General features: G+C 46.1%; 1 protein-coding gene across 2 annotated transcripts in view; it reads right to left on the reverse strand.

Moving 5' to 3' along the window:
* Positions 1 to 2,682: 2,682 nt before the first annotated feature.
* Positions 2,683 to 27,538, reverse strand: part of SAR1B (secretion associated Ras related GTPase 1B) — an 89,830-nt gene continuing 64,974 nt past the window's right edge. For both annotated transcript variants that reach the window (XM_088451365.1, XM_088451357.1), the window contains 2 exons: positions 11,187 to 11,318; positions 2,683 to 9,438 (listed from right to left, as the gene is read on the reverse strand). In XM_088451365.1, the coding sequence (XP_088307491.1) occupies positions 9,322 to 9,438; positions 11,187 to 11,318 (249 nt within the window). In that variant the 3' untranslated portion in view covers positions 2,683 to 9,321. The remainder of the gene's footprint in view (positions 9,439 to 11,186; positions 11,319 to 27,538) is intronic.

A 27,538-nucleotide genomic window follows, 5' to 3' on the forward strand; every position in this document is an offset into this window, starting at 1 on the left:
GACACGTCTTTCTGGGTTTTGTAGTTCAGTGATGGCTTTATGCACCACTGTTCAGACCACACTACTAGTTCCTAAGACATGCCATCGCTGTGAGCACCACACACCACTTTGTACAATGCAGCAGCGACTGGCATTCTTAGCAGTACAGCAGTTCTCCTAGCCACCTAATGGATGGTGTCCTACCAATGGTCACCGTTTCTCTCCTTTTCAGAACACAAGTACTGTAATTGCAAGAGCAGACCTTGAGATGACTGCTTAAATGGCTAAAGCATCCTTTATTATGTTAATGAAAGGCTCTTGCTTGCTTGCTTTGGTGGAAGGGACCTGATGCACTGTCTCACTTCCGGCCGGCTGCACTGGGCATGCGTGGGATTGCGCATCATGCAGCCTCCGCAGCAGGTACCTCACCGACAGTGCAGCAAACGTGCAGCATAAAATGCACAATCAGTTTGTAATCCAGAGACATGTCTTTCTGGGTTGATTTGTAGTTCAGTGATGGTTTTATGCACCACTGTTCAGACCACACTACTAGTTCCTAAGACATGCCATTGCTATGTGAGAGCCACACACCACTTTGTACAAACCCGCAGTGACTGACACTTCCTAGCGGCACAGCAGTTCTAGCAGATGGGGATGGCATCCTAGCAATGGTCACCATTTCTCGCCTTTTCAGGACACAAGTACAGACATTGAGCTGACTGCTTAAATGGCTAACAGTGTGTTAGTTATGTTAATGAAAGGCTCTTGCTTGCTTTGGGGGAAGGGACCTGATACACTGTCTCACTCCAAGCCAGCTCCACTTGGCATACGCGGGATCTCGCATCGCAAGATCCCATGTACAGCCCCCAAAGTCGGCAGCCGCAGCAGGGACAGCGCCGCAAGTGTGCAGCATAAAATGCAGTTTGTAATCCAGAGATACCTTTCACTCAGACCCCTCTAGTTTCTAAGACATGAAATCACTAGAGTATGTGAGCACCACACACCACTTTCTGCAGTGTTGCAGCGACCAGCACTTATGGCTATGTGTCGAGTAGCGACATGTACAAACTCCTAGTGGCACAGTAGTGCCAACATTACCGCAATCGTGCTGCATAAAACACACTCAGTTTGTAATTAGAATGGTACCTCTTTCTGGGCTGAGACTTGTAGTTCAGTGATGGCTTTATACAGTGCCCTTCAAACTCAACTGTTAATTTCTAAAGCATGTTATCACTGTTTGTGTACCGCACATACCTGCAAAACAATGTAGCACGTTGCATGGACTAGTGTAATAATGACTGCAGAACACATGTATAAATTGTTTTTACAAAATGTACTTAGGACTCGCACACCGCATGATTTAATCCTTTATTACACACTCAATTACAGCTCTTGATCGATGACAACCATAGCGTACCGAATGACTGGTTCAGTCAGCCAATGAGCGGATGGTGATACAGACATTGCATTGTCCTTTTTTTAAGCATGTGTAGTGCAGTTTAGGACAAGTGACATCTGGTGGACAGAAGCTTGTACTACACTCTCCGTTTTTTCCAGTGCTTCAGTATGTTACAATGCGACTCAATACGCCACAGCATAGCGCGACTAGATGTAGCAGGACATATCTGTACTTTATTACCAGCTATATGCTCAAGCAAATGTCCACAGACATGGGCGTAACTACCATAGGTGCAGCTATGTGGCCCAGAGCTGAGGGGACCCCAGCTTCCTTGTCAAAGCTACATGTGTTCTATATTTTCACTATTGGGTGGTACATAGGGGTCCTTACAAACTTTTCCTATGGGGTCTTCAAATACCTAGTTATGTCCTGTCCCACAGACCCGGTAACCTGCTATAATGTGCCAACACCATAGCATAGACCCTAATCTTATTCTGATCCCATTAGTCAACATGTTGCACAGGTCCCGCTATCCTTCAAATTACACAGATCATATTGTGTTGTCACCCCATTCACACAGAATCAGCCTACATTCACATATTATGATCTGATAAGTAAAATAATTTTACTTTTAATGCAGCAATATAGTGGAGCACTGCACTAGTACTCTGCAGTGCTCAGGGCAGCTTTACTCCTCTAGTTTTCACACCAACCCCAATGCCGGTGTCGAGAGCAAGAATGCCCTGGAGAAGAGGAAGAGTGAGGGAGAACTGAGGAGAGGGAACCGTTCCTCCTCCTCTCCACTGGTCAGAGTGAATCTTCATTCTTTGTTACGGCCCACAACACAGTGGCAGGCAGTATATAATGAGACAGTCTGACTCATTATAATGCTGCCAGCCCCTTCATTTTTGCGGGCCCCGGTGCAATGCACCATCTTTAGTTGTGTGTTTACCCTTACATATACTATTAGCTCTCAGTAGCCATGCCTACAAGATATTGTTATAGTCCAGCCAACGCAGCCACGCTTGCCAACATTTCCAGCTCATTTCCGTATGCCTTTACTTGGTTAGGGTCACAAAGATCTCTGGCTCTGCATGGACAGTTCTTCAGGGGAGACTTGCAGGTTTCATATCCTGGCACCAGTTCTCAAATATGCCCAAAAGACCACTGAAAAATGTCAGGTATTCTTTGGAATGTTTATGAAGAGACTCCATTACATTTCACATCACAAAATTAATCTTGGGAATAGATGCAACAGTACAACCATAAAACAATTCTAGTCCTACAGTCTCTATCACCTTCAACAAAGGTCAAATTAACAGATTACAAAATCAGACAGATACTTATTAATATAAATTGGTTTTAGAGATTTTTTTTTATTACTATGGAATGATGGATGTAATTTTTTTTTTATGTGAAGCAGGGTGTAAGGAAATACCGTACATAATATCCAACAACATTTATACAGTATGTTCAACTCACATTTTATCAAAAGAAAACAAAAACTATTTTGATAGGTATATATTATAGTTGTCAAAATATTTTTTTTATTTTATTTATTACCATACATTTCAATGTTTTTATTTTCTTTATTATAAAGTTATGGTACATATGGTAGAAAACTTTACTGTGAATTAGTGGTTACAAAATTATTTAACTGGCAGAAAATACATTTATTTCAATGCACACTTACATCAGATATTGGCATATTCAGCAGCCAAATATATGCTTTCTATGTACTCTAACCATTGTGTTTCAATTAAAATACACTCAATATGTAATAAAATATATATATTTTTTCTGCTCAGAAAGTCAAGTAATAGATATAGAACTCTATTTATTAACATTATTTTTACTAAAATAAAGTGAAAAAGGGTGTTTTCACACCCTTTTCACATTATTTTAGTATCACCTAAAGTTACTAAAGGGCAATTGGAATAGAATTCGTAAAATTCTACTCCAACCCCTAAGTATCACTTATTTTTAGTAATCAGATCGCATTTCCCATCATTGTAATGGGAAATGTGATCTGGCCAAAGTTACTAAAATAAATTGTGAAAAAATACCGGGGAAAGCCCTGTGATAATAACGCCACCTGGAGGTGGCGTTATCCAGGATCTCCCCCGGTTACCAGACTCCTGCTCCGCTCTGATGGGGAGAGCAGAGCCCGGAGCCGGCTCCGGTGATCAGTTGTGTGGTCTAAACTGACCACACGCTGATTCACTGTAAAAAAAAAAAAAAAAAAAACCAGTAAAATAAACCCAAACTTACCTGACTCCAGGGAGCGGTGATCGGGGCTCCGGTGACGTCCTCTCTCCGGTCAGCTGGTCTCCCATGCTGCACTGCGGCCCGGTCATCACCTGACAGGGTCCCAGTGCAGTATGGGATGGCAGCTGACCGGAGGACATAACCAGAGCCTGGATCATGCAGGTAAGTGTAATTAAGGGAGAGGGAGGGTCGCGGGGGGACCGCGATCGCGCGGGGCGGATCTTGGCGACGGGGCAGCAGCGGCGGCCGGTCGGAGCACTTGTCACTGTATTTTTTTTTGTAAATTTTTGTAGTAAATCCCTGTGATATTGCCTGAATTCGCAATGCGAATTCACTTGGTAATATAACACTACAATCTGCATTACCAATGCGGATTGTAGTAAATAGAGCCCATAAAGTGAGAGATAAAAATGCTGATGCAAGAAAAATAAATAAAAGTCTTCCCCAGAACAACCAATAATAACATTGTGTAATTTCTATAGTGTTTTAGAATATAATATGAAACATCTGGTTGGTTGCTATATAGGCAACAACACATCTCTTTTACACATTTTTTTCATATATGTTCCCAATGGTGTGACTGACAAAAATATGTTTTAACCTACGACTAGAAATCATATTAGTTTTTATCAGTCTTTACAAGTTAGATTGAGGAAATAATATAAACAGTATACTTGTTATCTTCTAGCAGCACACTTTAATTATTCACAGCAGTTTCATAAGCCAACATGAAAATATATGAAATGATTCGTTATTTACCAAGCAGTGAAAAGTGTGGAGAAGTGGACCAGTGGAGAAGTTGCCCATAGCAACCAATCAGCTCCTACCTATTATTTTATAGACTGTACTTGATAAATTCTACTTGAAAGCTGATTGGTTGTTATATCAAACTTCTCCACTGGTTCACTTCTCCACACTTTTCACTGCTTGATAAATAGATTCCTCGGAGTTATAGTAGCATTAAATGTTGGTAATTACTGTCCTATTTACCCTTTAACAGCTGGACAAGCTGTGGCTCCAGTCCCCTGATGTTGTACAACTACAAAGTCCAGCATGATCTAAGCCAGAGAGTTTCATAACCAGGGCTGCCAGCAACAATTGTGGGACCCACTACATATGAAATAGGCAGGGCCCCCAACCTAATCACTTTCCATAAGGCCTTGAGGACTCAGAGTTGTGGTATTAAGCCCCGGGAACCCAGAGCAAGTGCATGCTATGAAGCTCTCTCCCCTCAAACCTCTCAATATGTCCCCAAGATCTGTCTGTATCCCCTGAGGCACAGATACTGTATGTGGAGAGCAGAGACAAAGGTATGGGTAGACAGCAGATGCCCACATGTGGAACTGTAAAGCACCTCTGTGCACCGGTACAACTGTACATGGCCGCCTTCTGTGCGGTGCACACTATGCTGTTGCCCAGCCAATGGAAGCAGGGGATAGTAGAGTTTGGGGTGAGGCTACTGCGGATGCCAAGGAAGAAGGGATAAAAGCTGATCTGGTGAGGTGGCCTGAAGGATAACCAGCCTGAGAGGGAGGCTTCAGGGCAGGTACCTGCATCAAAATCTGTCCCTGCTGCAGCCTGCAGGTGGTGCTGATCCCTTCCGAGAACTGCTCCTGACTGACAGAATCAGAAGCTTATTGTGATCAGGATCACTGAGCCACCGGGCCCCTACTTTCTGCCCAGACCCCATACAGGTGTATCACCTTTACCCCAATGATGCCGGCCCTAACAGGTGGATAGCCACAGGTTACACAAAGCTACATTACATAAAGCTACAGGTAGCAGAGAATTCTGGGAATTGTAGTTGAACAGCTAAAGGCCAACAAGCTGCTCTATATTATAGATGTATTGTTACAGAGTTATAACGTCACTAGTAATCCTGGAATAACGTGCAAATGCCCAGAATCCAGGCTATGGTCCTTATCCAGATATGTACGCTAATGCAATGGCAGCTGCGATCCCGTCCATAGCAGCTGTGCATAGATATACTAATGCACGCAGGCGCCTGTACATGTAATAAGATGTCCACCAGCAGCTTCTCAGACCCAAGCGTGTGCGTATAAATAAGCAGCGGTGGTCGCAGATACTTCCATAATCGACCATCTAAGTAACCCTATGGTCGTAGGAACTGACACACTGGTGCCAAGATTTCTGCGTACAGGACTACAGTAGTATGCCGAGACACGCCCGATTAACAGTAGTGACACACCTGCTTTTTTGATGCCACGCCCCATAACCGCCCCAAACGGTAGCTGAATGTCAATAACTTTACAAAGAAATCCTCGCTAAGGTATCTTGGCGTGTGTGCAGTGCGACCACGACGCATGTACCGTCAGCCGATATTCACTCAACTGAGTAAATATCGGCCTTGTGTCCACATCTGACTCAGACCCTGTAGCTCTAGTGTTCAAAATGAATCCTATCTTCAACAGGTGTATCTCATAGGTCACACAATTAGCAGCAGCTGATCAGCAAGTAATTCTACTAAACCGGTAAGCGATTTATTTTATATAGTTCATGGCTGACAAGGCGATTTCTTTCTGAATAAAACACAGTGTACACACATGGAATTATAATTTGGAAATTAAAGGCACTGTTCCATTGTAGTCTATGGAGAGGATTTTACCTTGGCAAAGGTAGCAATATGGCAGCTGCTATTTTAACATATGTATGAGAGTCTTTGGCTCAATGACAAATATTTGTAGAAAAATGCATTTCAAATAAGCACCATTGGTAAAAATATCTCTAATGAAAATTAAAATATGATTCTGACTTAGCGGACCACTAAAAGTAAATAACAAGCTACTGTATAGAAGAGATAAATATATACTGTCTATAAAATATCAGAATAATGACATTGGATGTGAAATTCGGATGAGGGTATTGCTTCTCTGCACAAAAACCTAAATATTAACTATCCAAATGAATAACAACATTTAAGATTATTTTCATCAGAAGTGACTGTAGATGAATGCAAGTTATTGCTTTCTGTTGTCAGAGAAAATATACTGATTAAATAGTGTATTGCTCATTCTGTGGCTCATTTACAGTACGTCATTTCACAAACTGTCACATCACTGGCTACAACCATTGTTCTACAATGGAAAATGTGATGTATTAATATGTAAGGCTCTATAATGCTATGTGCACTGTATGGCATTCTGAATTTGAGACTTTTAATAGTGTATTTGTTTAGGATGTAGCTGTAGCTTCCTAGCATTAGTGGAACTACAAGTACAAACAGTGTTGCCAGAGGCCTAGTTACCCAATTGTTAGACAGTCACAGTCCTAACCCAGGTTTATGCCAAAAGTATCACTAAATTTTGATTGTGAGATTTATCAGCAATGACCAATTGTGCACATCTGAATTCTGCTAAATGTCAAAATTTTAATTACATAAAGTTAATGCATAGCTACCTAGCTGTTTAGTACTAAACTGGGACAAAGTCTGTAGCAACTATTAAATCCTATTCGGTTACATATCTATCAAACCTATACAAATGTTTTAACACTTGACTCTTAAAAAGTCTTTATTTTAATCAAGTATAAAATTACATATTTTAGCTTATCTAACATGTATCTATGTAAGGGTGTATACACACCAGTAGGATATCGGCACGATTGGCCCAAATCGGAACGGCAAATCGGGCATATCATGCAGTATGTATGCCTGATTTGCGTGCTCCCACAGTCGCATGCAATATCATGTGATTGGCCGTGCTGCACAATCAATCACACGATATCGCATGTGAGGCTGTACATATTAATGAAGGACGGAACAGTGATCGTTCAGTCTTTCATTAAATCTTTTAAGTGTGTACCAGCAATCATGCGATGCCCAGGTTGAAGGCAAATCGCCCTGAACATCGGCTCGATTGCCGGTCGTTTAGGTGTGTACCCACCCTAATAAGATGATATGAGCACCACACATTTATTATAAATAATATTTTCTGAAAAATATATATATATGTTCCTTGAAAAAAAAATACACCACAATCTTTCGGAAAGTTGCAATATCTGACATTTTGAGGATTCTGAATGCTTTGAAAGCATTCTTTATTTAGTGATTTCATATTAGTGGTTGGATCATTTGGATTAATGGTATACAAATAATATATATATATATAATACATACACACATACATTTACTCCAAATGACCCTTGCATAGCTGCAGCCGGTGCCTGCACCTTAGGAAATATACACTGCAGAATGTGCGGCACTCCAGGCACATGGGGAAATATGCTCTGTGATTATTTTCCCCCATATGCCTGGAGTGACACACCTTCTGCAGTGTATATATATATATATATATATATATATATATATATATTGTGTGGTGAAACAGTTGCAAGTAAAGACAAATGTATATATTATTATATTTATGCTAAACAAAAAAAATACATGTTTACTCTACTTTAGTTACCGCATACTTTTTCCCCTTACAGAATGTCACTATTGCTTGCAAGCAGGGGTGCCACCAGCAATTGTGGGGCCCGGTACTGCAAAATAGGCAGGGAAGGCTGAACCTTAATCGGGAGGGGGGGGGGGGGCACAGGGCAGGGAAGGCTGGAGTAGGGTCGAGGCACAGGGCAGGGAAGAATGCTTGTTGGAATGGAGGGGAAGGCACAGGGCAGGGAAGGTTGGCTGGACTTGGGGGGGAGCGCAGGGTCTATTTACCTACCAGGCTACCTGGTTTCTTCAGCTGGTCCGGAGAGAGCGGAGGCCCAGGCGGCAGCGATACAGATATGCACCGGCAGCTAGCTAGAAACAGCGCTGGTGGCATTTCAAATATAATTGGTTCGCAGCCACTCCTGATTGGCTGCTGGTCTGCGAGATGTGATTCGCAGCTGGTGCCATATTTGAAGTGCCGACGGTGGTGCTGTTTCTCCCTGACTTGCCATCGGGGCCCCCCGCTCTCTCTGGGCCGGGGACTATGGGTCAGGCCCCTGATGGCAGCCCAGCTTGCAAGTAGACAAGGGTAGCTACAAAATTTTTCTTAAAATAGTGAAATCAGTAATATTAAGCCTGTCGGTGTCATATTTTTTTTTGCCTGTGTGCTGATTAAACCATTTATAACCCTATTTGCTAAAATGAAATTGATACATTTTCGGACACCAGTTCTATCTGTCAGTCTAGATGAATGCATACAATAAGCCCCATCACAAAAGTTACACAACATGAAATAAAAGTGTATTACGCCAGTACATGAATCCAGATACATTGGTGTTCCTTGGCATTGTCAAAAGACTTGAATGGGCAAGAACAAGTAGTAAGTGTCGTTCTGCCTCGGCGTAGTTCTGGCAGTAGGCATACAGCTGAATGTGGACCTGAAGATTAAGATATACCAATAAACATGTTTGTCACATACTAGCAATTACTGTACTTGGCTGGTTCCTGCCTTATATGAATGATGATGATGATGGCACTCTGGACTAAACACAGTTTCAAGCTATATTCATAGAATAAAGTTAGAAAAAATTGGCATAGCAATGTATACAGCAATGTATGGCCAAGTGCTGTATTTCTTATGGCATTAAAATAAAACTGGTGCAGTATTGCACTTTGACTTCTGTTTACCTGAATGCCACTTTTACCAGTGTACCAATTAAATTCAAGTTATAAAATTTGAGCAATGAAATAAGAGGGGATAAAATATAAAAGGGCTTTTCCTCCATCAATTGATGTACTGTGACAGCCAGCGGAACCCTTCCCCATAGCCTTGTCTCTTCAGTATGCTGCACATAAACACTTCCAGTGGTCTGGAGGATAGCTGCTTTAGCGGCACCTTCCCCTGAAAATAACAAAAATAATTATTACAATATGCAAAGTAAGTTTATAAATATGTAAAGGGGATGTCCATAGGGGTTGGGTATGAAATCCCGGCGGGTGAAATGCAGACGCTGAAAGCCCGAACAAGCAGAATCCCGATGGCTAAAGTAAGTACCCTATGCCTACCCCTCTCCTCCCCCCCCTAACCCTCCCCTAGGGGTTCCAAACCCTAAAACTCACGGGGTGGTGCCTAACCCTGTCCCCCCGGGGGTGCCTAAACCTAACACCCCCGTTCCCGCACCCTAAACCTTTCCCTCTCGGGGGGGAGGGGGGTTCCTGACCCCAACCTCTCCCTGGTGGCGCCTATCCCCCCTTCCCCTAGCCTAACCCTAAGTCCCCCCGGGGGTGCCTAACACTAACCCTGTCCCCGCTTACCTTAGTTTGGGAAGCTGTCTCCCGGGATTCAGTCATCAGGCTAAAGATAGGCGTCGGGATTTAGACGCCTATCTTTGGTCCTAAGTCTGAATTTCGACGCCAGGATTATGTCAGACAGCTTCCTGGGCGTCGGTACTCTGACTAAAATATATATATATATATATATATATATATATATACAGGGCAATACTGCGGCACTCACGGGTCTTGTACTGGAAGAATGACTCCAACTCAGGGATGTTCGTTCAACGTTTCAGTCTGTATGACTTTTATCAAGAACTGAGTTCTTGATAAAAGTCATACAGACTGAAACGTCGAACGAACATCCCTGAGTTGGAGTCATTCTTCCAGTACAAGACCCGTGAGTGCCGCAGTATTGCCCTGTATATACCAAGTATTTATACTTCTGATGGCACCTGGGCAGGTTTAAGGTGAATGTGGAGTGCTTGCCATTTTTTCATTTTATATATATATATATATATATATATATATATATATATATATATATACACATACACAAACCATGCTGGCATTCCAGGATGACAAATGCAATTCTAAATGCTTTTGCACAAACACAGGACAGCTCTGTTGCCATTTAGAGTTGCGTTCGGATCTCCTCCCCCTCACCCCTCCACACACACAAAACCAAAATTTATGTTAAACTTCCCCACCGTTCCGCAGAAAGAACTAAACTGCACCTTCTAGCTGGGTGTACTTGTAACTAATTTACTAAGTGGCAGGTGTGAAATCCATGTATGATTGCGGTGATTTTCCAGCAGTTCCCTCACAAAACTGGACTTCAGACCAATAAATGGTTTCCCAATTGTGCCCAATTACAAATAAACAAACCACCAGAAGCGACAGATTTTGAGTCCAACATAAGACCGCCACAAGCACGCTGAAAACAAAGAGCTGCCTCTGAGAGGTGTGGTTGTCCCTGTATCTGTACAGTCTTCTATATATTATATTGGTAAAAATTTGAAAAATGGTAAAAAGTCCCACCCATGAAATGATAACCAGCACTAGGCCTTTAAGCTTATGATGGTAGTGGGAAAATCTGGATGACAAAATTCATGGGGTCCCCGAATTTTCCACTAAACAGCACTAGGCTCAACCAGCCAGGGCTGGTGCCATTATAGCAGGATAGGGGACGCAGCGTGGGTTCCCCTTCTCCCCCCATAATGCCAACAAGCCCCAGGCCGGGCAGCACAGGACTGGCATCCATAGAAGAGTCTGACCCACAAAAAACAAACAAACATTGGCCTCCTCTCCTAGGAGAAACCAGCCCCAGGCTGACAGCAGCATTTATAATGGCAGTATGAGTTAAATCAGCACCTTCCCTGTTGTATGACCATAAATTCCAAATGTGTGCAAAAGCCTCTCCTCACTGATTGCTTCTGGTCGGTCAATCTTGTTGCCAAGAAGTAGGATTGGAACACCAACAATTGTTTCGTCTGCCAGCAACTCCTAAAGTCAAAAGAGAAGGTTATATATAAAAGTACACTACATCATACATATTACAGGGTAATACTATAAAACAACTTAACCTGAATTATATATTGTTCTACCAGTGGGATGTAATCGGCATTCGAGGTCGGGATCCAGAATCCCGACTGCTGACATCCCTACAGTAAGTATAAGATTTAGGGTAAGGGGTTAGGGTTAGGCACTGGGAGGAGGGTTATGGTTAGGCTGCAGAAAAGGTGCGTTAGGGTTAGGAACTTATCTAATTGTGTCGGTATTCTGACCGTGGGGATCTCATACCAAACCCCTACCAGCTACTGTATCTTGTTTTACAGCTTCTACCTAGGTTTCTTTTCTCTTCGCTTGTATATGTTGATTACCCATTAGCATGCTCATTACTTTATATAGGGGCCTATTTAAGTAATATTTCCTGTATATCCCCAAAAAACACCCATTTTTTGGGGATACCTCAAATATTAAGTATCCTCTGCATTTATGTACAGGGACCGCAGAAGATATTGGAGATGTCTGTTGCAGTCTCCCATTTTCAACCGCAAAATCAGCCCTTATAGTTTTCTATGGGGGCTGCTTTTGGTCAAATTTATTAAGCTCCGGAATGCTTGGCCAATGAGCTACATTCCACAAAAGCTACCAGGAGAGGGATCCGTAGGCGCACGTGTGGTCAGCAGACCATGCATGCGCAATAGTGTGCACAGCTTCCAAAGGAGAAGTGATGGGATATTAGTGATCCCTTCACTTCTAATATAACACAGGGAAGGGTTCCCCCTGTTATTGTTTCTTCATACTGTACATCCTATCATTTCTTATTGCCGCAAATAGCTTTTGGGAATGGTGAGTAAGAGGGACAAGAGGAGCAATGGCTCCTACCCTCTTGGGTAAGAGGAATTGCCGGGCTGCAATTTGGAGACAGTCCCGATGCCTGTACAATGGATCTGGCAAGCACTGGAACTGGCGCATGTGCACAAACACCATCTTCTAGGGACTGCAACTGCTATAGCCCCTAGGACCCAGGTAGGGCTGTCGGAAAGGCAGGGGAGTTCAGTCTCCCTCTGGGCCCCGTCCTCTCTAGCCGGGGATGCAAGTGAGTAGTCTCTGACGCAGTTGCCAGGAAAATGGTCACAGCGCTCAGTGTAAGTAGGCACACTCACCACCGATACTCACAGCACTCATTGTAAGTAGGCACACTCACCACTGGTACTCACAGCGCTCAGTGTAAATAGGCACACTCACCACCATACTCACAGCACTCAGTGTAAGTAGGCACTATCACCACCGGTACTCACAGCGCTCAGTGTAAATAGGCACACTCACCACCTGTACACACAGCGCTCATTGTAAGTAGGCACACTCACCACCGATACACACAGTGCTCAGTGTAAGTAGGCACACTCACCACCGATACACACAGTGCTCTGTCTAAGTAGGAACATTCAACACCTGTACCCACAGTGCTCAGTGTACATAGGCACACTCACCACCGATACACACAGTGCTCAGTGAAGCACACTCAACACCTGTACACACAATGCTCTGTTTTAATATTATAAAAAAAACAAAAGGTGGGCTCCAGACCTCACCCTTCTCTTTCAAAATCTTCAACCAGCCTCTGTCGTAGGCATGCTGGGCTGGTGCCCACAATAAGAGAGACTACAAGCGATACCCTGCTGTAGTGTACCGGTAACCTTGGGCCTGATTCAGAGATGGACGCAGAAGTTCCTACAACCAAGCCTATTGGCCCTCCTGTGACTTTATGCAAATACTGATACAACATCCTTCCCTTGTGTATATCGTGTGTCCAAATGTGCAAGGGCTGAGTCGTCCAGTAGCAGCATCCGTACACTCTAATACGGATTGGTGCAGTTTACCTGTCCGAGTATGGGTTCCTATGTTAGCGGTCAGGCATTTGTGTATGCAACCACTTTCACAGGCACACCAGTGACACTTCAATAACACGCCCATAAGATGGACCATCACCGTGCTCGCACCAAGACACTGCCTAGGGAAGCCCACTGCATTTTCAACACACTCGTGTCTGTGCGCGCCTAAAACTACAACTACGACTCTGTTTGGACACAATCGGGTCACATATACGTACACCACTGTATCAGGCCCTTTATGAGGTAACTGGTAACAAATCATGTTAATTACTCCATCCTCACCTCAAAGGAGTTAGAAAGATCCCCAGAGCTTTTAGCCTTTAGGTAGAGGGCTGCCCAGTTGTTGGCACTCCCCGGAAACACCAGCCCTGCATTAACCAGCCTTGGGCTGTTTTTCCCTATAGTATTATTGCAAGGAAGAGGCACTGGAATGTAGAAGGTTTTGACTCATAGGGGTAGATCAGGGGTGGGGAAGGTAAATCATTTGGTCTTGCAAAGCCAAGGCAATCATAGGAGGGGCTAGTAATCTAGGAGCTTTTTTTCTGCTAGTCTCATCTGGCTAGCAGGGTGCCTAGAATGGCACCCTGCAGCCAGAATCTACTCAGCAGTACCACTTGGAGCGTCCTTAGGGTGCTTCAGATGGTCACACCGCTGCCCTTACAGCTCCATGGAGCATCCTGAAGATGCTCCGGGCATTGCTATAATCACAGCGATTGTGGCTCCTCCCCCTCTATGTGATGTCACGTGGACGTGGGGTAGCCTGCACCAGGCCCGCGAATGAAGTTATAAATATCCAAATGGCCTTGGCAGAAAAAAAGTTCCCCACCCCTAGGGTAGATGTACCAAGCCTTGGGGCTAAATGTAATAGTTTAGAAAATGTGAGAGTTTAGCAGTAAACTCTCACACTTTTTAAATTCGGCCAATGTAATAGAGTCCGAGAACATACAAACTCGCATGCTTTTACACTAAAAAACTCTCACAATTTAACCTCTCATCCAGATGTTTTCCCATTTTGAAGATAAAACTCGACCTATGTGAGAGATTACTGCTAAGCTCTCGCAATTTCTAAACTCTCACCTGATTACATTTGGCCCATGGAGAGAGATAAAGTAGAAAGATAATGTACAGTATTGCAAGGAAGAGGCACTGGAATGTAGAAGGTTTTGACTCATAGGGGTAGATCAGGGGTGGGGAAGGTAAATCATTTGGTCTTGCAAAGCCAAGGCAATCATAGGAGGGGCTAGTAATCTAGGAGCTTTTTTTCTGCTAGTCTCATCTGGCTAGCAGGGTGACCCTGCGGTAGAGTCTCGCTTCCGCAAGCCCTGGAGTGATTTTGGCTCTATCAGAGCCAAAATCACTCCCACTGACATCACTAGTAATGTCAGTGGGGCCGGCTTGAGACGGTAGGCGTTCCCATGGGAACGTCTCCGTCTGGCAGGCATGCCCACCAAAGGGGGCGTGCTGTCAATCAACATGGACAGCACGCCCCCTTTGGTGCGAGACCCGGAGCGATGGAGAGCCGGTCACTCGCCGGGTCTTGCGCATGCGCACGACGGAGCTCCTTCCGTCGTGCGCATGCGCAGTGGGGGAACATCGACCCGCTTGCGAGCGTACTGCTGCTCACGAGCGGGTCTGAATGACCCCCAGAGTTGGATCCATATAGTCCAGAAAAAGTGGTTTTTCAAAATAAAATATTTCCCCACAATATATTGTAAGAAAAAAATATTAAAGTTACTATCATCCTTGCATTTCCTTAGCTGCCCATCACGAAATGCTAGCAAGACTATTTAAAATATAAAATAATTGCCAGTAGTTATGAGGCCTATGGTTTTACTTGGCCAATGTTATATTTTTGCCACCAGATGGAGCTCTGCACCATTTTCTGCTCTTTTTGTCAAAAAACAGCTGTTTATATAATAAAATGACACATAAATGCTTCTCCGCATGGCTGATGCTGTAAACATGCTTGGCCAAATTAAAACTTCTCTTATAACCTAGGTAATTAGGAACTGGATGCAATCATTTCTTCTGTAATCCTTAGTAGCTACTTATTTCCAAAAACCACAATAATTTTTTTTATTTTCTATTTAAGTTTACAACATATCTTAAAATATATACAAATATTTTATCAAAAAATATATGCCTAGGGGGTATCCCCCCCCCATATCCTTAAGCCCCTATTGTATCCCACCATTTCCAGATGCACCAGCTTTAATAGATGGCCAGCGTCATTACCCAACCCTCCAAGTAGTAATAGGCAGGACTGTCCAAAAGAATTATGGCCCTCCTTCCAAAATTTTGATCCTGGGCCCAACTTTTTTATACAAATATGTTGAGCTGCAAGCGGGACGCTTATTGTTTTCTTCCATGCAGTGAAGGGGTTTCTCACATAGCATACAAATACTGCGCATATCAATTTTAACACTACACTTTAGCATTGAGCTAAGACGCGTCCCCTTCTGTACTCTAAATCGATCTGCACAATTTAATATTGCTGCCTTTCCCTGCAGGACAAAATGGGATTGCTATGGTTCAGAACTCCCACATTCTAACGGCCCTTATTATTTATCAAGTCTTTGGTGGCATGCATAATTAATATACAGGGTTACAACGCCATCTCCCAAAAAAACTCCCCTCAATTGAGGCGCCCATCACACCTACTGTTGGTCCACCAAGACCTAATGTAGACTAGGCTGTCCGTGTGATACTAGTGACCCTATAGTGAGATATTTGTACCGGAGTTTGGCATAAAAATTGTTGGGCATTATACAGAAAAGCTGGGTAGACACTATATCGTACACTTCATATATTGTATATGTCCGATCCATCGTTCATTGCATCGTCCCTTATGCTGTTCTGCACGGCAGATGGGACAATGTAATGAACAATGCAGTGCTGTTACATGGCAGGCACCAATGCTAGGTGAATATAAATTACAAGGTAAAATTGAATAATTCTAAAAACAAATAGATAAAACTATATAGAAAACAAGAATGATTGTGCCAGATCAAAGTTCAATAACCAATAAAGTATAGTAAAATTGAATAAAAAGAAAATCAGACATGTAACATAGGACGATTATATTGGTTATAGTTAAATCCTTTGCATGCTTAACTTTAAATTTCTTTGTAAGCACTGTGTATATATGTTTTTTAATTTATATAAATATTAATATAATTCACTAACACAATCCAGAATTTTAATTGCAGAACATAGGTAGCAAAATGAAGCACCAGATGCTTCATAGGTGTTCTCACTGCCAAGTATCAAGTTCTTTCCTGTGCATAATGAAGTGCTGCACGGATCTGCTAGGTAAATAAACTGGGAAATGTCAACAATAACTTGCTAATGCGGATTATTCGCTCCAGGGGACAGGCTCCCCTGTACATCATGTACTTACTGTTTAAAAGTATGAGAGGCTTCTTTTGTAAGTAATGCAATCAGGAGCCTTTAAGAGGAAACACTGCAGATGATGGTTGTTCTCAGTACTGTATACAGTTATTAGTTCCTGTATATAGCGCCATCATATCATGCAGCACTTTACATGGAAAATTTAATTATTCATATCAGTCTCTGCCCAATTGGCTCTTACAGTGCTGTCTAAAAGCTCTACACACGGCGATTCATTTACTGGGTGCAGAGATGTAGTTCAATAATATACTGAGATCTCAAGGTTAATTTGATTAAGTTAAATTATGAAAATAGCACATTTTAATATTTGATTTAGGCTACTATGAGATAACCAACATAATAATAATAATAATAATAATAATAATAATAATAATAATAATAATAATAAAAACCCCTGTATAGAAAAATTTGTACCTCAATAACAAATATAACATTTCAGGAATTTGCAGTAAATTGGGTTTATCAAGATACTACTACTAATTATGTATGTTTTTTGGGAACATAAAGGTAATTCTCTTGGCAACACACTGTACTATTATTATATTGCACAGCGAGTATATAATCATTCACATCAGTCCATGCCCCACTGGAGTAAATTAGGGTACAATTTGTCAGAATCCCATTAACCTACCATTATATATTTGGATCTGTAGGGAGAGGGGGCACATTGGAATACATTCTTTACTATTTTATGTGCCATAGGAAAGTGAAGTATAGGCAAAAGAATATGAGATATGGTAAGAACTTACCTTTGTTATCTCTATTCTATTTCTACGAAGTCCATAGGGTTCCACAGGATACCTTGGGGGTATAGGTGTGACGTCAGTCATCGGGCACCATAGAGTTAAGCTTTCAGCCTCCCAGGATGCACTAGGGTCCCCCTCCTATACCCCACCCCCGAGCCAAGGCACCTCAGTTAGTTACCAAGCCATAGGCCGGAGGAGGAGAAGGAAGAGAGAGAAAGAAGATCTGGATACACACAAGAATCACACTCTCACCAGAGGGAGACGGAAAAACCGGTGACCAGAACAAAGCCCATCTGCAGCACAGGTGCGACAGGGCGGGAGTCCTGTGGAACCCTGTGGACTTCGTAGAAATAGAGATAACAAAGGTAAGTTCTTACCATATATCATATTTTCTACTTCAGGGTCCATAGGGTATCAACAGGATACCTTGGGGATGTCCCAAAGCAGTATCCTTTAAGGGTGGGGACGCTCCTGTGCTGAAAGGAGAATCCGCCGCCCGAAGGAAGCATCCTGAGAGGCGAAGGTGTCAAACCTGTAATACCTCACGAAGGTATGGACAGAGGACCACGTAGCAGCCTTGCAGATCTGGACTGCAGAGGCACCACATCGAGCTGCCCACGAAGGACCCACAGACCTAGTGGAATGAGCCTTCAAAGAAGGAGGAACCGGCAGACCTTCATGAAGTTTGCTTTGTAGCAGGCCAACCCTTTTTACGGAAGCCATAGAGGACAAACAAGGCGTCCGACTTCCTAAACGAAGAAGTGCGGTCAACATAAGTCCTTAAGGCCCGCACAACATCCAAAGTGGCCTCACCCACTGAAAGACCAGGTGAGTTAAGGCCGGAACAACTATTTCCTCGTTAACATGAAACTGGGAAACAACTTTGGGAAGAAATTCAGGCCGAGTGCGGAGCACTGCCCTGTTCCCATGAAAAATCAATAAAGGGGGTCTAGAAGAAAGAGCCCCTAAATCAGAAACCCGTCTGGCCGAAGCAATGGCCAGAAGGAAAACAGTCAGCTGTTAGCCATTTAAGATCCACTGAGCCCAGTGGTTCAAACGGCGGTCCCTGGAGAGCCCTCAGGACCACAGCCAAATCCCAAGGCGCCACAGGTGGAACAAAGGGCGGCTGAATGCGGAGAACACCTTGCATAAAGGTGCGCACATCTGGGATTGTAGCAATCCTACGGTGAAACCAGACAGACAGGGCCGAAACCTGTACCTTCAAAGAAGCAAGGCGAAGCCCATGATCTAGTCCCGCTTGTAGGAAGGCGAGTATCCTAGACAGACGAAACTCCCGCGGTGCATAACCTCTCGGTCGACACCACTGGAAGAACGTATGCCACACGCGATGGTATATCCTCGCGGAAGACTGTTTCCGAGCTCGTAACATGGTACGCACCACAGAGCTGGAAAACCCCCTGGACCTCAACATGGCTGTCTCAACAGCCACGCCGTCAAAGACAGCCAAGTCAGGTCCGGGTGAAGACAAGGACCCTGCGACAGAAGGTCCGGTCGTAGCAGCAACCGCAGAGGACTGTCCACGGACAGACTCTGAAGGACTGAGAACCAGTGTCGTCTGGGCCACGCGGGAGCTATCAACAGGAGCGTCCCTCCTTCCTGTTTGAATTTCCGGATTACCCGTGGAAGAAGGGAAACCGGAGGAAACAGGTATGCGAACCGGAACGTCCACCGGACGGACAGAGCATCCACCAGAGACGCCTCTTCGTCTCTTGTGCGAGACCCATACACCGGCAACTTGTTGTGCCGGGACGCCATGAGGTCGATCTCTGGAAGACCCCACCTGTCCACCAGCAGTTGAAAAACGTCCAGGTGCAGGGACCATTCCCCCGGATGAACATCCTGGCGACTTAGAAAGTCCGCCTCCCAATTTAGCACTCCCGGGATGAAGACCGCTGATATGGCCGGAAGATTGCGCTCCGCCCATACCAGGATCCGAGACACCTCTATGAGAGCCGCCCGACTTCGGGTTCCTCCTTGCCTGTTTATGTAGGCCACGGTGGTAGTGTTGTCCGACTGGACCTGCACCGGGCGACCCTGGAGAACCCGATGTGCTTGCTGGAGAGCATTGAAGACCGCACGGAGTTCCAAGATATTTATTGGAAGCTCCGCTTCTGTCGGCGTCCACCTGCCCTGGAACAAGTGTGGACCCGAAACTGCTCCCCAGCCCCGAAGACTGGCATCCGTTGTCAATAGGACCCAATTTGGTACTCAGAACGGACGTCCCTTGCTGAGATGGGTCGTCTGCAACCACCAGGCAAGGGACAGGCGAACCTCCGGGGTGAGCACTATCGTCTGGGACTTTAGAGACTGAGGCAGCCCGTTCCACTTGGACAGGATCAGGTGCTGCAGAGGTCTGGAGTGAAACTGGGCATATTCCACCATATCGAACACCAACACCATGGAGCCCAGTAACCTCATCGCCGAGTGTAGAGACACCTGGCGGCTGTGCAGACAACTGCGCACCCTCGACTGTAAAGCAGAGATCTTTTCCTCCGTCACAAAGATCCTTTGCTGTCCTGAGTCCAATAAGGCTCCGAGGTGCAGAATCCGCCGAGACGGGATTAGAGTGGACTTCTGCCAGTTTATTAACCAGCCGTGCCGTTGCAGTAGCGCAATGGTCAGGTCCAAGTGGCGTAGAAGGAGCTCCGGAGATCCTGCCACTAATAAAAGGTCGTCCAAGTACGGCAACATGCGGACTCCCTGCAGCCACAGAGAAGCCGCCATGACCGCCATCACCTTGGTGAACACACATGGTGCTGTCGCCAGGCCAAAAGGTAACACCCGAAACTGAAAGTGGTCGCTGCGGATCGCAAACCTGAGGAACTGTTGATGGCGCAAAACAATAGGGACATGCAGGTAAGCGTCCTGTATGTCCAATGACACCATGTAGTCCCCAGGTTCCAGCGCCAGAATGATGGATCATAGGGTCTCCATCCGAAACTTCGGCACCCGCAAAGACTTGTTGAGAGCTTTGAGGTTGAGAATCGGACAATACGACCCATTGGGTTTCTGCACCAAAAAAAGATTGGAATAGAAACCCTGGCCCCTCTGGGAGAATGGAACAGGCACTATAACTCCAGCCTGGAGCATAGTGTGCAAGACCTTCCGCAGCTCCGTGGCTTTGTTCCGGTCTGATGGTAGACCCGTGGTGAAGAATCGAGCCAGGGGTCTGTGCCGGAAAGAGAGGGCGTACCCGTGGGAGACCACCTCGAGAACCCAAGTGTCTGTCGTGGTGACCGACCAACACCGGGCGAACTGCAGCATGCGGCCTCCCACTTTGGGATCCCCCAAAGGGAGGCCCGGACCGTCAGACCACAGGCTTGTCATCAGGCTTAGGGGCCGGACGTCTGGTACTCCATGCCTGCTTCCCGATCGGCTTGGCCGATTTCTTGGGACCAGCCTGTCGGGGAAAAGACTGTGGTTTGGGCCTGCCCTGGGCCCTATAAGACCGAAAGGATGATGGTCCAGAACCAGAAGGAACAGCGGCCGACGGGAGACATGCCGATTTGGCTGCCGCCAGCGTGGCCACAATCTTGTCCAGATCTGGACCGAAGAGAACTTCTCCATTAAAGGGCAACGCCTCCAAACCCTTTTTGGAATCAGCGTCCGCCTTCCAGGATCGCAACCACAAGGTGCGACGAGCAGCCACCGCTGCTGAAGAAATTCGAGACACCAGGGTACTAATGTCTAAGGCCGCCTCGTTGATATAAGTGGCCGAATCACGGAGATTACCAATCAACTCCGTCTGTTCGGCCGGACAGTCGGAATCAAAGGACGCCTCCAATGAATCTGCCCAGCGCTCCATCGCTCTGGCAACCCAGCAAATGGCCATAGCCGGCCGAGCTGCCCCCCCCGCAAGGGAATAAGCGGACTTCAGGCAGATCTCCACCTTGCGGTCCATAGCATCCTTAAGGGAGAACATGGATGGCATCGGCAATGTGGCACTACGGACAAGACGTGTCACATGAGAATCCACCTGTGGAGGGGATTCCCATTTAGCAAAATAATTATCCACGAACGGATAAGCCACCGCCAGGTGCCTCTGCGGCTGGTATCGCTTGCCAGGCTGTTTCCACGCCTCCTCTAAATGGTCCACCAACTGACCCGAAAGAGGAAAGACTGTGGCGTCACCCTTCACATCCTTAAAAAAGGCATACTTGGATTTAGCAGCTGGGGGAACTTCGTCCTCAATCACCAAGGCTGTGCGGACTGCCCGAATAAGTCCAGGAATATACACCTTGGACCTAGCGTCAGCGTCCTTAGTATGGAGAGGTTCCTGATCGTAAGGATCCAGGATCTCCCCATCATCAGACGTCCCTTCGTCATCCTCATAATTAGCCGACAGAGACGCCACCGGCCATTTATGTGGCCGCATCACAGCCTCCCCCTGCAACACATCCGACAAGTGCTGTACAGAACTCGTCAGGGAGTTAACCCACGCCGGCTCCTGAGAAACCGGGAGAGGGGAAATAGGGAGACTGCGGGGTACCACCAATTGTCTTGGGAAACCCTGCATGGGTGACGACACCACTGACTGCTGGGACAAACCCATCTGCGTAAACGCGGGCTGCGGAGCTAACTGGCCCACTAAGGTTGTAAGCACCTGAGTGAAACAAGCCCAGGGCGGCTCCTGTACCGATGCTGTAACCGTAATAGGCCACGCCATTGACAAACACTGCCGGCAGAGGCCCTCCGCGCTACCCTCCCCCTCCGCTAAAGGTACTTTACACGTAGTACACTGTAGCCGGAGAGGAAAATCACTTTCAGACATGATTGTACCAAGTATGTGACCCCTCTCACCAACTGTATTTTAAAGAGGCGAGAGACCACCCTGCAGCACCGCAAGGGCTTAGCAGAAAGAACAGGGACAGTAATAAAGCTGACAGTCAGAATAGAAGATACAGGCAGCAGCGCTAGCACAGTCATATACAATGCAAAGAAAATCAATTCCTGCACTAATCAGCGCTGATCACTCAACTACGCAGACACAGAGGACACAGCGCTGCATACACAGACCTGACCACAGCGAAGGAGAGGTATGCGGGGGGACCCAGACCACGATGCCTCCGTCCAGGCTTCCAGCAGCGTTCACCATGCATTCAGGAAGATGGCCGTCGAGGAGCAGAGAGGAGGCTGGCCTGGGGGAGGAGCGCTGCCACAGGGCCAGTTGGCAGTGTGCAGAGAGGGCTGTGTGCAGCGGTGGAGGCGCCGGCTGTGAGACAGGGAAGGCGCGCTCCCCTGGCATGCATTTAACCCCCGGGATGCCGCAGCGCTACCGCTCTGCTGCGGTCCGCTGTCCCAGGGGGGTAGTGGAAGCGCAGGTTACATACCTGGCTCCACGCTGCAGCCAGTCCCCAGGGAGCCCCCTGCCTGGGGACTCTGGACCATGTAACAGCGGGGACCCACCGCGGGACCCCGCTGCTTACCTTGCTGTCCCCCCTGATTCCGGCCATGGGGCCTGATTCAGAGCCGCTCGCTATTTGCGGTCGTTCGTTCTAAAACTAGGGGTGGCTATTCAAATGAACCGTTCACTGTTTGCGGTCTGTTCACGCCTCTATGTCTGAACGAGCGAACAAAACTTGCATTCGTTTTTTGGAAAAATACGCCCCCTGGCCGCTCGCATCCTACGTCATGTCCGCTATTTATTAGATTAATCGAGTACATCGACAAGGGTATGAACTGCTCGCTACTCTTGGGGTTGGTGTTTGCTACCACAATTTTGCGAGCAGTTCTGACTATAAAATAACCCAGTGACGTGGTCAATGACGCTGCTGTTTTAAATATGCACACCCATAAAACGCCCGTTTTGACCTTTAAGCACGCCTGCGTTCTGATTTCCACTCCCCATTTTCAAGCACCTTCCCCTGTTACCACCCACATACGCCTCTTTCTGTCACTCAAAATAGCAGGCATTCGCTATTTTGCGAGCACATGAATTTCGGCCGCACTGACTGGTTAGCGCATGCGTATAACGATCCGTACGCATGCGCAGTTGGGCTAACATCGCTCGGAACGAACGAGCGGCCGCTTACGAGCGGCTCTGAATCAGGCCCATGGTCTGGAACATCTGGGGTCACCGCTAGCTGTGACCCCAGATGCTCACCAGCATCCCCGGATCAGTACCGGCGTTCTGGTACCGTCGGGGGTGTAGGGAAGACAGCATGGACGTCAGGACTGACTGTCCATGCTGTACATCCAGATGTGCAGCCACAGCTGCCTGCGGGAAAACTTCAGGGGCTCTTCTTAGCCCCCACTCCAACAGGTGCACCCGACTCCGGCCGGGCACCAAACTAAACTGGGGTGCCTTGGCTCGGGGGCGGGGTATAGGAGGGGGACCCTAGTGCATCCTGGGAGGCTGAAAGCTTAACTCTATGGTGCCTGATGACTGACGTCACACCTATACCCCCAAGGTATCCTGTGTATACCCTATGGACCCTGAAGTAGAAATAGAAATGCAAAATGTCCAAAGGTTCCCCACATGATACTTTTAATTACAAACAAAAAAACCCAGATTAAATTCACTGTCATCCCTTCATTTAGCTAGCATGCCGGTCAGTAAGGCGATGCTTTTGTATCAATTACCCCCTTCCGTAGTGACTAATGTTTACTATAGGGCCGTATTCAATTAGAAGCGAAAAGTCAGTTGTTGGACTTATTGCCGTCATCGCTGGTTTTTGGTGCAAAAAAGTTTTGCGCTCGTCCCCGCTTATCCCCGTATTCAATTCCAAATGGGGGAAAACGGGACCCTTGCGAAACTGAAATTGGCGAAAAGTTTTGTCAGTTTGGGGAAATCAGCCTGACACCCCCCAAAAGATGCACTGACATGGGGGATCACTATGGGTACCTCCGAATAGACCTGCTAAAGGTATTTGGGGTTTTTAAATGGTCTCAATAGGCGCTATTTAGCGTCTTTCAGCAAGTGATGAAGAATAGCATTTTGCAACTTTTTGGGGGGCAAATAAGTATTCCGATCAATTTGGGGTACATGAAAATGGGTGCAAGCATATTTTAAAGTTGCTAAAGTCAAGCATTAAAAAGCGCCAAAAACGCACCTTCAGCAAGCACCTGCAATCAAAGATACACCTCCCCCATACTTCCAGACACTTCGATTTTTTGCTCTCATTTTTTCAAAGTGCTTTTTTTGCGTTTTTACATTTTTTTTACACAATTTGCATCAAGGGGGTGTACAAAGGGTGGTTTCTGCACCCCAAAACCCCAATTCTGCACTTTTTCTGCCAGGTATTCATAGGCAAAACTTTTTTGCCTATTACATTACAGTGCATTTTCGAACCGGCGTAAAGACGCTGAAATTGAATACAGGGATAACTGAAATCGGCGAAAATGAAGTAAAAAGAATAAAGAAAACAGCTTTTCACTTCTAACTGAATATGGCCCTAAGTATGACTTATTCTAAGTAAAGTTATCCCAAGTGCCCCTCTAAAGTGTGTTAATTTAATCCAAGTACCTCTTCAACGACTACCACACATCACCTTCCATTAAATATTTTAGATTTTCTAAACAATTAAAAATATTCTGCTTAGTTTGCATGTGTTTTATTCTATACATTTACAGCAGTTATTTCATATAGCACTAATTCTTTAATTACATATAAAGTGGTTTTTAAGCATGCATCTGTCATTTTTCTAAACTGTCCTACTACAAATCTTTATCTCCTTTTCAAATGACATCTGGAGGTTGCAAAAATAGTCTGTCAGGGTCACAGACAGCTCTAAGGGGTGCAAATGGGGGTGGTGGGGGGGAGTGTGTATTCTTTACCCAGGCTTGTTGGAGGGACCCAGGTTCTGCAGCCTCCCCCTGCCACCCCCGAAATAGGAAGCAGGACTTCAGTCAGGGAGAGAGAAGAAACTGCTGCAGCTGGAGTCAGTCCTCTCCCTTCATGATGTGGGGAAGGTAACGTTTCATGCAGGGAGAAAGAGCACTGACTGCTACTGCAGAGAGATAGGATTGACTGCCTGCACGCGCCCCCCCCCCCCCGGATCTGCAACCGGCACCCCCACTGTGCAGTCGCAAGCATAGTATTTTTTTAATTCTTTTGTAAAGAGGGGGCTTCCCCAAGTTGGCCATGCTCCCTCCCAGTACTGGGGATCGACAGAGCTGTCGGCAACCCTGCTCGGTGTGTGGGTGAAGGGGGGGTAGGGGAATTAGCTAACAGTACATAGGGATGTGCGCCGGACCATTTTTGATGTATTTGGATTTGGTTCTAATTAGTCGTCTGGCTTTGGATTTGGATTTGCCAAACTGCGGTGACTGGCTTTGGATTTGGATTTTTTTACAAAAAATTACAAAAAAAGCTAAAATCACATAAATTGGTCTTTTTTTTCTTCCTAGAGTATTATTAACCTCAATAACATTAATTTCCAGTCAATTTAGAACACCTCACAGCTTATAATATTGTTTTCAACATTATTTGCCAAAGGTTGCAGTGAGCTGACTGGTTACTAAGCGACAGAGCAGCGGCACAACGACACAGACACCACAGTATAAAGCACATCTATGAAACATTGCCACACAGCAGTGGCAGAAATGAAAAGTAGTGCACCCGCCCAGTGGGGTACGGCCAGCAGAATCAGAGTACTTGTTTACAAAGTGGGCTACGGCCCAAGGAGTCACAGTGCACAGTCTTATTCACATTACACCGCACATAGTGTCCCTGATACACATTACACCATAAAGTAGTGTCTCTCATTTATGTTACGACACACAGTAGTGCCCCTTTTACACAATGCCCACATTAGTGCCCCTTTTACCAATGCCCACAGTAGTATGCCCCCCAGTAATATGCACCCCAGTAGCAGGCCCCCCCAGGAGTATGGCCCCCCAGTAGCAGGCGCCCCAGTAGCAGGCGCCCCAAGTGGTATGCCCCCCAAGTAGCAGACCCCCCCAGTAGCAGGCCCCCCAGTAGTATGCCCCCCCAGTAGCAGGCCCCCCCAGTAGTATGGCGTCAAGTATTATGCCCCCCAGTAGCAGGTCCCCCCAGTAGAATGGCCCCCCAGTAGAATGGCCCCCCAAGTAGCAGACCCCTCCAGTATTATGCCTCCAGTAGCAGGCCCCCCAGTGGAACGGCTCCCCAAGGAGCAGACCCCCCCAGTAGTATGCCCCCCAGTAGCTGTGCCCCCAGCCCTTACACACATAAAAAAAATAAAAAACTTACCTGAATCCGCACTCCCGCGCTGTCCGCTCTGCAGCCATGCGACGAGGAGGGAGCCGGAAAACTGAGCTCCTGAGTGAGCTCCAGCCGGCTCCAATGAGAGTCTGTGTGACTCTCATTGGCTGCTGTAACAAACACAAAGCTGCCGCTGGTGGTTGTGTGTTTGTTCTGTGTAGGGCAGACCGCTATCACAGCGGTCTGCCCTACACTCGAGTAGCCCTGATGTCGGATTCTCTAGTGAGAATCCGACATCAGGTGGCCGCCGTTCGGCCCCAAATGGTGATCTGAGTCAGTTGGGGAACACCCGAACAGCGTTCGGGTCGACTCGGATCCCCTATGTTCGGAGCGGTTCGGATTCCACAGAATCCGAACCGCTCATCTCTAACAATACACAAAGCAGGCAGAGCTCAGAAGGGGAATCCAAAGCCTCCATGTTCAAGAAATCATGTGCTGTACGACTGTGGTTGTCATCGTAGTCCTTGTAACTGTGCAACATTTTGTATATATCTTTAATGAAAATATCCTCGCTATGTGCTAAACTTAATAACTGCTGTCCCTGCGAGTTACTTCCTTTTGAAGGAGTCTTTTAAATTTGTGAAAGACTGCTCTGGGTGAATCTGGCACTGCGCATGCGCACAGTGTCAGTTTCCAGGAACCGGACAGAGATGCCAGGGGCGGATTGGACTGCCAGGAAAGCGGGCTGGTCCCATGCAGTCCTCTGCAGGGCCGGCTGACACTGCCTGTCGGTCAGATTCATATGTCTGCAAACAAAAAGTATGGTGGTCGCTCATATCAGCTTAATGACATAGCACAGGTGCTTGTAAAGGGCGGGGTTTACACTGAACACAGAAAAAAAAGGGATTTTCCCTCCAGCACACTGCAGCAATATCAACAAAAGATACTTAAATCCTATATGATAATAGAGATTCAGAGGTATTAGCAAATATATGAATAAGCGCCAGGCCATCGTCAAGGCTC

The sequence above is a fragment of the Taudactylus pleione genome, unplaced genomic scaffold (genome assembly GCF_031769625.1).
Source record: "Taudactylus pleione unplaced genomic scaffold, aTauple2 ptg000025l, whole genome shotgun sequence".
Taxonomy (NCBI): domain Eukaryota; kingdom Metazoa; phylum Chordata; class Amphibia; order Anura; family Myobatrachidae; genus Taudactylus; species Taudactylus pleione.